Source organism: Pristiophorus japonicus, chromosome 4, assembly GCF_044704955.1.
Source record: "Pristiophorus japonicus isolate sPriJap1 chromosome 4, sPriJap1.hap1, whole genome shotgun sequence".
NCBI lineage: Eukaryota > Metazoa > Chordata > Chondrichthyes > Pristiophoridae > Pristiophorus > Pristiophorus japonicus.
The window spans coordinates 41,997,239-42,014,325 of record NC_091980.1 but is presented as its reverse complement, the minus strand read 5'-3'; the positions used below and the strand labels follow the sequence as shown (position 1 = coordinate 42,014,325).

General features: G+C 38.2%; 1 protein-coding gene across 1 annotated transcript in view; it reads right to left on the bottom strand.

The window, feature by feature from the left end:
* Positions 1 to 226: 226 nt before the first annotated feature.
* Positions 227 to 17,087, bottom strand: part of LOC139262883 (septin-8-A-like) — a 79,557-nt gene continuing 62,696 nt past the window's right edge. Inside the window, exons 3-10 of the mRNA XM_070878123.1 lie at positions 15,473 to 15,668; positions 13,641 to 13,827; positions 11,240 to 11,401; positions 10,468 to 10,564; positions 9,785 to 9,953; positions 7,528 to 7,660; positions 6,685 to 6,872; positions 227 to 4,139 (exon numbers count right to left, since the gene is read on the bottom strand). Of these exons, the coding sequence (XP_070734224.1) occupies positions 4,136 to 4,139; positions 6,685 to 6,872; positions 7,528 to 7,660; positions 9,785 to 9,953; positions 10,468 to 10,564; positions 11,240 to 11,401; positions 13,641 to 13,827; positions 15,473 to 15,668 (1,136 nt within the window). The 3' untranslated portion in view covers positions 227 to 4,135. The remainder of the gene's footprint in view (positions 4,140 to 6,684; positions 6,873 to 7,527; positions 7,661 to 9,784; positions 9,954 to 10,467; positions 10,565 to 11,239; positions 11,402 to 13,640; positions 13,828 to 15,472; positions 15,669 to 17,087) is intronic.

Below are 17,087 nucleotides of genomic sequence, written 5' to 3'. Positions count from 1 at the left end.
TGTTCCACAAAAGCACATGACTTGAGCAAACTACCAGGTACACAGAATTACAGTGGCTGAAAGTAACAGAAGAATTACAAGCACATCGAATAAAGGTAAAAATGAAAAAAGTACAATGAACTGGAATAATATGGAGTGATACAGTTTCAAGTAACAATATTAGCAATTGTATTATATGCAAAATGTTTTAGAACAATCCAATGCTCAACTCTAATGTCTACTTAATAAAAAAATTATATATATAATTTTATAAATATTTTATGGATTTCAAGCAAGCACCCTTGATGAGAAATAATGCTGAAAAATATTGTTTCTCTACAACTTGTTTTAGAATAGTTTGGTCCAATGATGCAATGAGAAATTACACCTTAAAATAAACCTGATCCATTTTTAAAAAAATCTCTCTACCTCCAACAGAGACAATACACTTTGTGCGTTTTTATATAACTGATGTTAAAGCTACAATATCCCTTTTCTCCAAGAGTTTCATAAACTGGAAATCATTTAGGCCCTAAAACTCCATAAACTGAGATGGAACTTGGAGATGGAATAGCCCAATCTAAAACCAAAACAAAAATGAAGGTATAAAATATATTTGGTTCAGCTTGAAATTATATCAGAACGCACAGGTCACAAAATGGCTGACAGATTTAAGATATTACAAGTTAGACAGCAGTTGTTTACCATATCGACCCCACCCTCACCCTTCCTTGAATCTGCCCTATTACACCTCCTCTGCTGAAAGCACTGAATCAGAGCGAGGTAGATTTCCAAAAGGAATTAAAGCCAGCAACCTTTATGGTCATCTTAAACAAGTGGCGATCTTTCAACAGCTAGTTGACTATAGGAGGAGGCCATCCCAGTTGAGTTTAATTCTATTTTTCCCGAGGAAATTAGAACATATTCAACCATACTAACACTTCGATTGGTTGGAAATCCATCCCATAGCAAGGTGAGGAGTATATATTTACAGCTACAGGGTACTAGATATCCCGATTTGTGCATTCATGTGCTAAAACGTCAGTGCACGGCTCTATAATTAATCACTAGGAGATGCCTTCGGTAACTTACTTGCTGACTTTTTCCCCTCACTCTGCTGATGTACCTAGCCTCCACTCTACTTCCTCGGACAGCATTGCTAGAGATCGTCATGAGATGAACTGCAAATATGAATCAGAGTCCTTCCTTCTTCAGCCACGAGATGGAGCACCAGCCCACTCTGACTTCTCATTGTTTAGTTAAAATATAAGCTTCAGGGCAACAAATTTCCAAAGAGTTTTGGAGTGGAGAACGAAAGACACGAGATTATTCACCAACCCACATTCCTTCTGAACGATAACCAATGACCAACAGAAATAATGAAGAAACAGGCCTTTACTAAAAAAATCTTGCAGCTTTAGATGTGCAAGAGGTTTGTTTTACTTGTAATAAAGTACCTCATTATCTTGGTTTACATACCTTGCTCTTGCACTGAAGAAAACATGACCCGTAGAAGCGCAGGAGTAGCAAAAACGCAAGCAGCCCAAAACCTTTTCAACACTACAAAGTCAATCTGAATGGGAAAGATCCGAGTGCAGCACAATCCTGCTGGCAGTGTCCAGTTAAAGTAGACAGTCCTATTGGCATAGATTTACTCCCCAAACCAGAGCTACTACCAAATTCAGTTTTGGCGTGATTTGCTCGGGCAAAATATTGCATTTCCAAGGTCCACCAATTGCTCTGCCTTAAAGCACAGTGACAGTACCCATAATAGATCTCCTTAAACACAAAACATCACCAATCCACTGATGGGAATACATATTTCTAAATGATTAATCACAGCTCCCAGTGCTACGGGCTATGTACACTAAAGGCTATGGGCAGTAAACAAAGTGCATGATTAATCCCAAATGGTTATGCATGTAAAATCATACGCTTTGAGTTTACTTCAGTCATCGATGAAAGGAATGCTAGTGTTGGTGAATTGAAAACTTCCTGGAAGAGAAATTTACAAGTACGTGTATGAAGTCTTTTGTAGCCTGGAAATACAAGGAGCTGGGTTCCAGACCTATAACATCCCCATAACCCTCCCCCGCACCTTATCACCCAAAACCTATTGCAGTTAAAGACAGTGAAGGGAGAAATGACTAGCCTCTGACCATTGTGATTTGATTATGCAAATACCATTGTAAGCATATTTAAAGTGTTTTGTTTCCTGTAGAAGTGCCTGTATTAAAAGCCATACTGGCGAGCACTTAAAAGCTTATTTTCTATTTTGTGGATACATGCGCTCCATTTTAAAAATAAGTCATTACAAGGTTCTTAGGACAAACTAGAGATCGAAACAAAATTTTATTTAAAAGATTTTGTTCTCAATTTGTTTGAGTGATCACCACAAATTAATCCTTTCAGTCTTGATATATTTGCTGTGCTAACAGGGAGCAGTTTCAGAGCAAGGACATTTTAAGACTAATTTCAAAATAAAAATCAATCCTTGTGCCCGCTTTAAAAGCCAATTCATACAAGCCTTCATATTATTCAGTTACAGAGATTTGTGATCTACATCAATTTTAAACTATAGTTCCTTCATACAAAAACTTGACTAACGGTATAAAATATGAGCACATACAGTGACTATCTATTTCTTAAAGGGATACTTCAATGTTATCCCACTCCCCAAATTTCTTTGGCTGCTAAAACAATTTTATAAACAATCCCTTTAAGATGCCTCTTTGATGGAACCTCCTCAAATCTCCCATTTCAGAAACAAAACAGGAGAAAAGACACAGTAGAGTGATGTAGGCTAAGAAAAAGAGGAATACTCTTGCCACACATCACTTACTGCTAGCACTGATCAATCCAATTTACTAAATATATAATGGAGATAAGCAAAAGGTCACATGATAAGGCAGCCACCAACAATGCAAGGTGAATTCCATCCACAACCTACATCACCAAGTGGGTGCATTCCACTGTTTACTTGAAAAAGTGGAAGATATACAGGGCTTCAAAAGAAGAGCCTGTAAAGCAAGATATATACAATACACTTTCTTCCACTTTTTCAAAAATGAAATGCATAAATACTCTATGCTGCATTGATGTGCTCGTTTAATCCCTCTGTATAGCAAGTACAAAATAGAAGAATTTGCTCTCAGGAGTGAAACTTCAAAGTGACCTGAGACTATTACCTCTTCCACATGGCTGACACATAATCCTGTAGTAACAAAGGCATTAAACATTAAACGATGCATTAATGTTAAACTCAAGCAGGTGCGTGGAGTCCAAAATAGTATTGTTTCTTTCCCTCCATCTAAATCACCCAAAAATGGCCAACCCTCAGCATCTTAACAGCTCCAGTTTCATCTGATGGTGTGTACTCCATTGATTTAACTTGACTGATGCAGGAAATTGAGCATCTTCCAAACAATAGATGACGAAGCTTAAGGTTTTTCTACTTTTTTTTTTAAAAAGATCCCATTTCAGAATATAAAGATAGAATTTGTTTTGCTCAAGTTAAAATGCAGGACTAAACAATTTGGCACAAAATTGCACATTTTAGCTTTTCCCAACAGCTGACTTTAAGGTTCAAGAACATCCTTCATTTATAAGAAAATCAAGCCTAAAAAGTATTATGAACAAAGCTTGGCATGGTTTCCATCTTGCATAAATTCTTCGGTGCAACATTAAAATCTTAAAGCTGAAAAAAACAATTTTGTGATTGCTGCATATACATTTCATAAATTACGTTGTATGATATTTGGTGTGAGATACTTAGAAAAATATTTTAAATACATATAGTTTATGTCAATGTTCCTTTAAAAAGGGCGCTTTGAAAAAAAAGTGAACAATTCATCTGAAGATTTCAACACATCGGAGACAATGTGTCAGACTGAATAGGAATGAAATTAGGATTCAGAACTACAATGAAACATGCGAAAAAAACAAATTCATGCGATGATCGTCCAAACGGGGTTTCACAGGTCTTGATGTTAGCTCCTTCTGCTTGCGTTTTGACTTGGAATGTTTGTTGTCCATGTTGTGGTGAAGCAGGGGTGGGGAAGTTAGGAGGAAATAGACTTTTTTATTTGGATGAGAACTATTATGTTAAGGTCACAAGAATAATCCCATACTGATAGGTTTAAATGTGCATGAAGCGTTAACTGAAAAAGAAAACAAAGAAAAATTAGAAATCATAGAATGAAGCAAATAATAAATGCTCTGTTGTGATACTAAATGATATTCCAATTACTAAGTATTAATGGGAGGAGAGCGCGAGTGGGGGGCGGGGGGGGGGGGGGCAAGAGAAGGTGGGGAGAGAGAGAGAGAGAAAAAGAGAATACAAGAGATAAAGGTGAGATAAAGAGGCGAGAGAGAAAAAGAGAGAAAAAGGCAAGAGAGAAAGAAAGAAAGAGAAGTGGCAAGAGAGTGAGAGGAAAGTGGGACCTGAAGCCACAACTGTCTGACTCTAAAGTGAGTGCTTCCACCCGTGTCAAAAGAACCTCCAAAGCCATACACGAGAAACACATGGAAGGGATGGATCCTGCAATTAACTTCAGTATAAAAGGTGGATCTCTCTGATTTGGAGTGCCTATGCTTGTTTGAAGACCTGGATTGCAGGGCCAGTTCCAAAGATCAATGGCTGGTTTGTGGAGGTTGCATTGACCAAAGCCAGCCTTAAGCAAAAACCTTACTATAGTTTGACTGAATTTGAACAATAAAAATGTTTCTCTGAAGAAAATATTTATATACAAAACCAGTACCAAAAAAAGTTTGAGAGTCAAGATGAGTACAACACCAAACTTCGCAGAGAGTCATTCAAAGCAGAAAAATAAAATTTTTCTACTTAAATAGCAAAAGCCCCTCACCTACAGCAATCGAGAGGAAGGAGAGGGGGAAAAAAATGAACCTTCTTTTCTCCCCCTCCAATATGATGTGATGTCATTGGTTACTGGGCAGCAAGCTCTCATTTTTAAAGCTATTTTCTCTTGGAGACAAAACCATTTAGAAGGCAGCAGCTGTGTAACCTCAAATTTTCCTCAAACTCCAAATGCCAGAGTAGTGCCTGCTCTTTATATGTGACTGCATCTGTGTCTTCTTCAGCCACTCTCTTCACCACATATACTTTTATTACCAATATGGGTGTCTCGGCAACTTGCAGACCACTGACAATATTACACTTAAAAACAGCTGCTAGGAATTCTACAACAGAGCTATGGGTCAAACTGCCCTCCCTTCAGGGTACATGCTTCTCTTTCTTCCAACAGAAGTTCATAATAAAAATTCACAGTACAACACTACAGGACAAACACCATCACCTAACGTGCTGTGACTCCAAGCCATATTAGTGAAAATAGATTCAAGTTACTTGCATTCTTGCAACTGATTATATCTCAAAAGGGAATGTAGATTTCATTGTAAGGCTACACAAATTCAGTGGCTACAAGGCAAGCCACATTTATTGATACATTCCCATTGTGGAGTTCAGTTCTTCCTGAATAGTCAAGCTCAAAGCAATGCTTCTAGTGTTGACTTACATAGAAATATCAGCAAAATAAAGAAACCATGATATATTTAGAAATAAACAAATATAAACATGTTGGGGATGAGTAGTTTATGCCTACAGCATAAATCAATAGCACTGCAGCAATTTCTGACAAGTGTGATTAATTTTGTATCAGCCAAGTCCTGGATGCATATTCCTTTCCTACTTTACGCAGAGTACTATAGCACCAGTAGATATTTTGACCTGCAATAAAATGTTGACAGATGTTAATTAATTTTCCAGTCTTCTTATTGGAGTGCTGTCTACTTGGTCTGTGCAGTAGAAATATTACAAATGTAATTATATATAAAAAACCCAGAAAAACAAACCTGAAACTACACAAAATATTGTAAACATATCTGTGAATAACCTAGTGGGCTGTAAATTCTATGGCAGTTTATACCTCCTGAACCAATAGGTCCATAGACATTCTACGCCATGGAGAGCAAATGGTCACAGGCACATAACACAAGTTGTAAAGTTAGATACATATTCTGAATTTTTGTTTGAGGATATGCAGTGCGTGTGTGTGGGTGTGTGGGTGTGTGGGGGGGAACGGACAGTCTTCAATAGGGCAAATTGTATATGTTCTGAGGAAGGGATGGGCTCAATGGGCTTTCTTTTAATGTTCCAGGCAGAAGGCAACTTGGACTGATTTACTGGAACAACTTGTTACATAACCTAATTATAGCTGCATGCAGTCCATTACTCCGAGGACCAAGCACAATTTTGTGGTTAGTCACTTCCACACCACCTGCACTTTCATGCTACCATATCTAAGCTCATATGTCTCCATGAAGGAATACAGAGCTTCAAGTTTATATAATACAAACAGGTCTGCTGGAGTCCCAACCGCTTCTGGCTTGTAAAGTGACTTGATACAGGAAATCGCAAAAGTTCAGAGACTGACTGGGATGTGAGGCCGTTAGCTTACTCAGATTTGATAAACAGAATATATACTCCGGTTAGATGACAGATGCATGAGAGCTTATCAGTGTAATATTCGACATACAAGTCACAGAGTAGGATTAGTTATAACTCAAGTATAGGACAGGGAGGAACAAGCCTCAGCAATCAATGACTGCAGCCCCACTTAGCAGATATTTTAAAGAAAATGCACATTTTGTGCAGTTAGCTGTAGAGACCGAGTTAAACCTGCTTACTTTTTTCTATCTTTGTCTTTCTTGACCGGCTGCTGTCCTGTAGCCTGGAAAGATTGCCCCATTGTCTGTGCTGCCATTCTCCGCCGGTTAAACGCATTCATCTCTTCTTCCAGTTCCCTTCGCTTCTCCTCTAGCTTTTTCTTCTCTTCCTGGTGGGTTTTCTTCAGTAGATCAAACTGATCATGAAGCTGTAACACAAAGCCAGAGAAGTAACACATGCGAAAATACAATATCCCGTAGAGGTCATTTATTTCTTTTAGGAAACATAAGATTTGTCATTATAGCAACACTTGCCCTTCATGTCTCATGGGCTGTATTGGCTGTTGCTTCAATTAACACAAGGCAAAATTTCACTTCACTATTTTCTATTCATACATGGGCAGTGCAAAAACTCAGTCTAAATTTGAATTCCAGATGCTATTTTCAACATGTTCTTTCCCAGCTATAGAGAAATTGGCAGATGTGTTAACATTTCTATGAAAACCCCACAATCAGTAGGCATGTGTAATTTGTCAATACACACAAAGGTATAAAGTTTACTTTAAAAAAAAGTTTTCCCACTTTTTTTTTTTTAAGTGGCAGAACAGGGTGTTGAAATCACCCATTCACTTGGCAAATTGAACCTTTAATTCCAAAAGATTCAGTACATCTAACATCAGGCCTGAGATTACAATACAAGTAGCATGCCGGAGTATAAACGCAAGGCCAAATAACCTTCTTTTCTTACTGATATATGCTGCGTGTGGAATATCAACAGGAAGCGAACGAATATAGAATTTACAATTTCAGCAAGACACTTAATAGAATCCAACTCATTTCCAGTTTCTAGGAAAAAGGGCTAACCTCTTTTTCCTTTTCTTTCAGGTCTGTCTCAGTCTCTTTAACTCTCATGACAAACATCTGCCTCATCTCCTCCTCCTTCTTTTGCAGTTCACTCATGAATTCATTCCTCTTGGCTTCATAGGTCTCCTGCAGGCTGAACCCAGAGCAATATGTTTAGAATTATAGATCAACTGCCGAATACCAGTTTCCATAAATGTCAAACAGATCAGTTGAAAAGCTATTAATTCAGAACTTTTGTCAGCTGAAATTTGTTTGTGTCATTTTGAGGGACATCATTGATGGGGAGTGAAACACTTTTCACTTTTGGCATTGAGTCTGCACCAAGCACTCACAGATCAGGTCAAACTCTGGCAGAGGCAGAGTAAAGCTCCCATTACTTTACCCCAACAATGCATCTTAACCTCAAAACAACACCATCACATTCAACCAATGTAAATGTTTCCAATAACCAACTTATTTGTTCTTGCGATCTGCATGAAATAAATTTGCAATTTGTACTGAATTACAGGCTTAGTGATCCCAGTAAGATCTTTGTCAAGGCTCCCCAGCCACATTGAATCTTTTTAGTTATTCCCTACGCCTGGGCTGGATTTGAACACTGATCCCACAAGAGAAAGGACGGTGTGTTAAACCATTGCATCACTCTGTAGTAGGTCGGGTTCTGCCTGCTCATCTCAGGCACGATCAAATTTCTAATAGAATACCTTTTGAATACATGAGAAAGAGACAGTGACAAAGAATAAGACAGTGTCACATGTCTTGGTTCAATCTGGCAAATAATTTACAAAGCTTAGTATGCATCGTAAGGCAAGGCAGGAGAGTCAAAGATTCACCAAGTTCTCAGTAACAACTACTTTTTGGTTTTTCATATTTTTATAACAATGAAGTCCAAATAATATTAGTTTTTCCCAGCCTCTCGGCCCCCACACAAAACTGCAACATTAGAAGGTGGGCTGAAGACCTACTTCTACATCTCTTTCAAAGTAGCTGCCGAGAGGTGGACAAGATAGTCATGGTGATTCTTTTTCCTTTCCTACAGGGAAGCACCTGGCACCCATCTCGGGTGGTATGGCCGGGATTGGTGAAAATTACATCCGCCTATCGGTCAGTATCACTCCACAGCATTGACATGTTAGAATATCAATGATTTTTGCCACTTCTCAATGTCAGTCGACAGACAATAATTATTGTACCATAAGTCTCAAGATTCTTTTTTTTTTAAAACTAACAAAGCATGCAAATTTCACATTCAAGCTTTTTTTGGGACAAATGCCAAAGTTTAGTCCACAGTGTTCTATATATTCTCATTGATATTTGTCTGGAATTTGGTACCTCCGTTACTCATTGTTGTGGAAAGCATCACAATACTAGTCACAATATGTCTACACCCATTCCTACCACATTCCAGCACCACCATGCCCTCTGGTACTGTACTCCAAAGAACTGAATTGCACTAGAACAATCATGCCAGTGTTTTGAAAGAATCTGAATAGTTTTACTCAACTAAGTAAACAGGATTCGTGCATCAAAAATCTGACATCATACCCTACTAAATAAAATGGAAATTCTATACAGTTATGCAGGAATCAAAGTGATGACAACATCAAGGATTACAACCTCAAGGTTTACATACACCTATAGCTTTAAGAGGATTGAATTCATCCAGCAGCATGAATCTAGATTTAGATTTCAAAAAAGCTTAGAGAATTATTTTACATATCTACAGTCTCTTGCTGTTTTTGGCTATAGGCAAATAAACATTTTATTTTCATATTCACATAAAGGAACACCACATTTGGAATGCACAGCAATGGACAAGGTTATAAACATGATCAGAGAGTGGATCATGTAATTAAAAACCTCTCCATTCCAGGACAAAAGCAAAGTGGCTTTGGATCATCTTCTCTCGCAGAATCGAGACAGATTGACACTCTGCCAAAGGACCAGAGATTGGACTCGAGGTAAAGAGAAAGCCGTCTGTCCATAATCTGGCCAACTTTATGGAATGGAAATTAACTGCGGTTTACATTAGAGAGGCATCAATGAGAATTACTCTTATAATTAGTGTATAGATTTCCTGTTTATTCAGCATGGCAAGGGTTACTCATTGTGTAGTTATACAGTATTTCAGTTGACCTTCATTCCCATTTAATAAATATGCATTTCTCCCTCGACAAACCATACATTTACCTTCCCTGATTAGAAGAGGCTGTATTAATAATCATTTTACGCCAAATATTGAACTGGATTTTCCAACCTGAATGGTTTGCTGTCAGGGTCAGTGTCTTTGAACCCCATCTCCTCCAGTTTGCATCGCCGATACAACTCATAGTGTCGTGTGTGCGTCTGCTCTCGGAGGTCTTCCATATTAACGCGGAGCAGCATTTCCCGCAGCTTTACAAAGTCACAATGATTTTCATTTTCAACTGTCAAAAGAACAAGTACACCTAATGTAACTAATGCACATGTGTAACTATTTTCATTAATGGTGCTTTTTTTTACATGCCAAGTGGGAGATGTTAATGAAATATTTTGCAGACTCATATTAAACACCCAGTGGACAGAATAACAATGTACAATACACTCTATAGCCCAGCAGATAAATACCTTCTACTGAACTAGTAAGGCACTTTCACTTCAGCCATCCTCATTACATACAACACAAAGACAAAATTTTTTTTAGAAATCGTTGAAGAAAGAATCTTTTTATTTTCTTCAATAAATTTATGACCAGATTGCATAACAAAAAAGGTAATAGAAACTTTTTCTTTGAACATTGATGAAAAGGTTGTATCACATAAAAACATAGGAAATTAACTCGGATAATAGTAACTGCACCAACATCATAGTCCCCTTACAAATGTAGTTCGCTACATCAGACTTGCATTATCTACACCTTACGAAGTGTCTTTATAACAGTTTTACGAAACCTCCACCTACCCTGAACAACACCCCATGGGTACTGTCGAGCTTTCACCAGCTTATTTCCCACCTTCACCTCTTCCATACTGCCAACAACTGCAAATGGAAGATGGGCCTGCGGGAAGAAAAGACAGATCTGTGTATAACACAAACAAATATGCACTTTGTTCTTTTGCCATAGTATCTCAACAGAGCATGAATTCAGGTCAAGTAATTTGAGAAGGAAGGAGTCGGTGATGTGGTCGAGCATAATGATAGCAAAAACAGCAAGGAGAACTTCAGTCATGATCAATAGAGTGCAAGGTGTTAATTGTGATTTAAAATTTATGATGCTCCATTTATGTCGCAGAGCTATTTAAGGAACTGGTTGCGCAACACTGTCTGCAGCTCTGGGTGTAGAATTAGCTCCTCTACATGAAAATCACCCTTTTACAACTGCTATCTTCTGAAAAGAGTAGGCCCTATTGCACAGGTGTGACATTTCCACTTCCAAGAGCTGTCATTGTCACACCGCTGAACACTGCAAATTATCACTGAACTATCGCAAATTTTATGCTGCGAGTTCACACGCACAAGAAACTATGTTGAGACTAGTACAAATTGATTTTACTTAAACCATTTAGAATCAGCAGGAAGAGGAAATTTGAGACTCAGAAGGTGAAAGGAAAGTATTTTGGCACATTGCACCGTCCTATCCCCTCTGAACTCCTATCTTTTAGCAACAGAAGAACAGAGAGACCTGGGAGGCTGGGAACTATAAGGTGAGCCTACAGGAAGTTATAGTACTTACATTCATTGTTGAGTTGATCTCAGCCACTGCATCATCATCTGTTGGGAACTGGTAGATCTGCACACCATTGCTGACCAGTTCGCTCATTATCTTTATCTTAAATTTGTGTAACTCACTTTTAGAAATTGTGTCAGCTTTGGCTACAATGGGGATAATATTCACCTAAAATTGTAAGAGAGAAATCTAGTTGAGACAGATGGATGACCTTATTCAGTAGAATTAAACTGCAACTAAACAAATTTTGAGAAATCCACACTTGCAGGTGATTGCATTCTTTTCCTTTTATAATTTTGCAGGACAGATTTGCATTTCAAAGACTCCACCAACCATTACTGTTCAATATTTGATCAAATACAATAGTTCTCCTCATTAGGTGACAGCTCCATTTGTGGAGAGGCCATAATTGCAACATTTGCAATAATTACTTTTAACAGCATCGACCGTTCCTGATAAAAACAATCCTTGAACAAGTGGAACAAATCAGCAGCAGTATCAAGATTGACTAATACCATCAGCAAATATGATGTATTCATCTCTTTGTTATGTAATTTGTGGGAATAGAGCAGCATTTTCAATCCTGTGATATTAAAAAAAGCATCGGCTAGGGGCATCCACCACACAAATTGACTATTCACACACAATTTCTCAAATGTTCAGCCACTTTGGTACACAATGATGCATTAGTCAAAGTGTGAATGGTTTTATGGGGACATCCTTGCTGCAAATATCAGATCAAAATGCGAGACATCTGCACAACTAAACTGCAATGCAAAAACACAAAATATGGAATGAGGAAAAAGAAAAGACCTCTCAGAAATCAAGCCTTTTTTTCCCGCAAAGTCTGTATTATTTACAATGTTGTGATTCTCCCAACTTATTCATGATTTATCACAAGCAAAACTGCTAAGCGGAGAATTTTTAAAACAGATTTCATCTCAGCTCCAAAATATAAATTTGATATTATCAACTTCTTAATGTGATTTTACGACACACAACACACTGTGCCATGACTACTACATTGAGCAGATGGTAGCTGTGTGTTCCCAGCTCACCCGACGGCTGACTCTGATTTCACAGTGAGGGACAGTGACAGGCTTACCATCTTCCCTTGGAGAGAGAGCTTCCTGTCCACAGATTCAATTACTAGCACATTGCCAAAAAAAAACAGTTAGAAACCTGTTAGGACGTTTGTTAATTTTGTTCCTCAATTCTTTGATTCACAAATACGGACCTCTAACACAGTTCTGTTTGTAATAAAATGGCAGTTTGTAAATTGCGACCATTGCTTAAAATAAGAGCACAAATTTAATCGGAAAGCCGGTATAACGTTATGGCGTCTTTGGAAGCACTGGCCATCAGTCGATGTTTTTTTTCGGGTGGAAAAAGGAAGTTAAAAGAAACATCTCAAAAGGGTCACAATTTGAAGCAAAATAAATCTAGGTTTAGAATTTCCTAGAGATTCATTGCACTGATGACACAATCGTGAAGGCATCACATTGAACAACAGTGCTAAAAATAAAAAGCAATGTAATTATAGGGCAAAACTCAGACCTTCAGGATCATGAATTACAGCAATTAGAATTGATCTATGAGCACTTCACATAAACGCAACATGACATCGACGTAGTTGGTCTGCCTCAGCAGTCAGTTGAACTCGCATCTGCGAGAAAATGATCATCCTCCCTCCCATGCCAAGTTCTCACTTTGTCTATGGGTTCAGATGGAGTGAATTTTGGATAACCAATAGTTAAGGAATTTCAAAATGAACGCCACACTGAAAATAATTTAAAGAAAGATTCAACATTGTATGAATACAAACTTTTTATAGGAGAAAGAGGAAAGCAAAAGACATGGAGAAAGGAAATAATATAGGTCTGTTTCACGAGAGCAGTCCAACGTGTGAACTTCTCTACATTAATCCTGACAGATGTCCGGAATACAAGGTCGACATATAATGTTACTTTCTATTCCTAGGTATGAGAATTAATGTACAGGAATTAAGAGATTATTCAAATGAAACACAGTTTAGAACTTGTGTGGGGAGACATTCAAGCAAAAACAGTATGAACACTGGGTGGTGAAGTGTCAATGACTTGCAAGGAGGAGCAAGACTGATTATATTGAGTCCAGAGTGGTTATATAACATATTGAGCAACATAAGCGATAAACAACATGATAATACAAGGCATTGTGCCCATCCTTGGCCTACATATCTGTTACCTGGAGATGGGTGATGCTGTGAAATATGATCATGTCAAATAACATTTCTATCGCAATATACAACTTGTAATCTTCAATATTTAAAGAAAAGCTACACACATTACTGTACATTAAAGACCATTACACATCTTGCAAAATGATAATAGAAAGCCATCACTTATGCAAAACTGATCATTGGTACCTTGCTGTCCAGCTTTTTCATTGTGACTAAATCCAATGACTTGAGACAATGACCAGTGGGAGCAATGAAGTAGAGACAGACGTGAATTCTTGCATCATGAAAATCATGCAGTGAGCGCCTGATCTTCAGCTCCTCCTGAAGGTAATTCTCAAACTGCGCATCAATGTAGTCCACGACTGGTTTATAGCTGAAAAATAAAAACAGAATGAAATCCTGGCAGCGCTGCTGCTCATAAATTGTGCTAAGCTACTTCATCCACTTGTATCCAAAAAAAAAACATGCTTTCCAGACCCTACGTGTGCATATAAAAAAAATTAACTTGCACTATCCTACCAAAGATAGGCAATACAATGTTCACCATTCCAACATTTTACATGAAGTCAACACTGCAATAAAAAAATAATTTTCAGACAATTAATCATTAGTGATCAATATTCCAGCACAACATTAATCTGGTTTATACTATGCAAGATGTTAACTAATATTACATTTCCTTATCTGCAAAAACCTAATTTGTATTCTCGTCTCATGTTATTGTATCTTTTGTCACTCTTTCAAGACATCATACAAGTCCAGCCAAATAATGTATGACATTAGTAGGTTCCCAGGAGCCAAGTAGAAATCTATTATTCGTATATGAAATAAAAAAAACAATCTTTTGGGTCTAGTTCACTCCAAGAGTCTCTGCTTCTATATTCAAGAAACTGGAATGTTCATAATACAGAGCACAGAAGGAAATGGAAAGCTCAATACTGCAAATATTGAAGAGGAAACCTCAGGGCAAGTATATACTCAGATGTCTTTCATTATCTTTCCTTCCCTCTTACACAAACTGAATTTTTGTATCCTGTAGCTCACCAATTTTATTCAGTGCACAGCTGAGCCATACAAACCAGGAAAGTCCCAGGTTTGATCCTTATTCTATGCTGAGATAGCTGATCTCAGCGAGTCCTGTGTTCAGAGGCACTACAACTGTCTCAACATTCTGGGTTAGTGGGGGCAAGAGGAGCCAGGGTTCCTGCTCCGCACTGCAATCTAATGATCCTTGTTGGAAGTTTGCACGTGTGAACATTGGATGGAAGAGTGTCAGATTTAATTGTAATATATTCTGTGGTCAAATAGTTTGTCAACACTCATGGCCAAGGCTCATGTGAGTAATGGCGACTTGGGTGAGGTGCTGGAGGGTGACCAGTGCCAGTGAAAACATATTCCACAAGGAGCATCTTTTGAAGAAGGGAATAGGGAAAATTGGAGCGATTTTTTAAAAGTTCTTTTTTGGGGGAAGGATGGGTGGGTGGGTGCATACCAAATCAAAGAAATTGAAAACTTCATTTTGGTGTTGCGCTCTCCATCAAGCAATTGCAAATCACAAATATAAATTAGGTTCAGAGCAAAGCTTCACAAAACACTTCCTCAGCCCTTAACGCACAAGAATGAATTATTGAATTTTGGTCAGTTTTGTACAATGGGCTCACTTGGAACTAGAACAAGGCTGGCTGTACTAATTTTAGATAGAAATATATGTGTTGCAAGAAGTTGTAAGTGGCAGATACTGGGTTAGAGAGATAGTGCGGGATTGGGGGGGGGCGGTGGGGAAGATAGGAACAAAGAAAAATCAGTCAGGCACGTTCTGCACTGAGTGCAGAGCATCACCAACAAAGACCTAGGGCAACATTCCCGTCCACCAACCTAATCAAGAGATGCTATGTAGTGTTTGGGAAAGGGGATTCCCAAAATACCTTAAAAAGAACTGAATATGCAAATTGGCACAAGAGAAAACAAAAATGAAATGTTCCTGATTAATTCCGTATATGTTCATTTCAAGAACTTGCCTTTCTTCTTTATTAACCTGGTCTCCAAATCCCACTGTGTCAACAACAGTCAGTTTAAGATCTACGTTGGTCTCCTTCAAACTGTAACATTGTGGCTTTAAACGAACACCTGGTTCATAGTGAGTGGCCTCATCACTTTCAAACATTGTATTAAACAGGGTGTTCATTAATGTTGATTTACCGATACCAGTTTCTCCTAAGAGATACCAAGAGAAATCAGTTAGACATTTGAAAATAATAGGACAGAGGATCAAGAACTTGCTGCATGGTTAGGGGGGTGGGGGGGGGGGGGCAGAGGGAAAGGGGAAGAGGGATAAGATGGGGAATAGTACAGACAAGTATCACATCTCATTACTCTGATGTAGTACACTGATACACCTATCCATTGAACAAAAGGGATATCCACATTTTATACCGGTGACCAATTCTGTATGACTCATGCAATACATTCACTTCTCAGTTTAAATTTCTCTTTTACTTTTATGTCTCGTGACTATTTTGGATAGGACAGATAGATGCTATAGATAATGCAAATATATATTCAATGGATAAGTTTATCATATGGTGTGGTACTAAACCATAGAGATTAGGAAGGTAACAGGTTTGATCTTTGGTCTTTTGTTAGGTTGTTAATCTCAGATGGAACAAGAGCATATTGGCCAGCAGCTATTGCTCAAAAGTGAATATATGCAGATAAACTTGGGCTGGTTGATAGTGGCTAATTGACTGTGGAAAGCACTAACAAAGGTTTTAGAACACCTGATGAAGAATTGCTATTGGAATGGAACAGCATGGAACCACGAGTTACTACTGTCAGAGAGCGAGGAAAGAGATGGAGGGGAATGAGCCAACTTAACAAGGATGAAAAGTACAACCTATATTTAAATAATTAAAAATGTAAAGCTCCACATTGTTTTAAAATCTCTACATGCATTTTATAATGCCCTTAGATCAGGTTACATTAAATCAGTGAAAACCAGAACAGTAAATCAAATATTCAACACTGAATAAAATTAAAGACACCTGTCACAATTTAAACCTTTATGAATAAACACAGAGCTGTCAGGGGTGATTTACAATAGTAAAAAAATTGAACAGACCATGCACTCATTTAAATACATGGAGCTATGCTAGAGGACGACACATCAAAATGGTCGACATCTTCACCAGCATGTTATTCCGCTTTTGATGACTTTCACTGATGCTCGGGTACAATTTCACACACAGTACCTCACCCAAGTGGTCACATAGAAACATAGAAAATAAGTGTAGGAGTAGGCCATTCGGCACTTTGAGCCTGCATCACCATTCAATATCATCATTCATCTCAGTGCCCCTTTCCTGCTTTCTCTCCATATCCCTTGATCCCTTTAGCCGTGAGGGCCATATCTAACTCCCTCTTGAATATATCCAACGAACTGGCATCAACAACTCTCTGCGGTAGAGAATTCCACAGGTTAACAATTCTCCGAGTGTAGAAGCTCATCTCAGTCCTAAATGGCTTACCCCTTATCCTTAGACTGCGTCCCCTTGTTCTGGACTTCCCCAACATCGGGAACATTCTTCCTGCATCTAACCTGTCCAGTCCCGTCAGAATTTTATATGTTTCAATGAG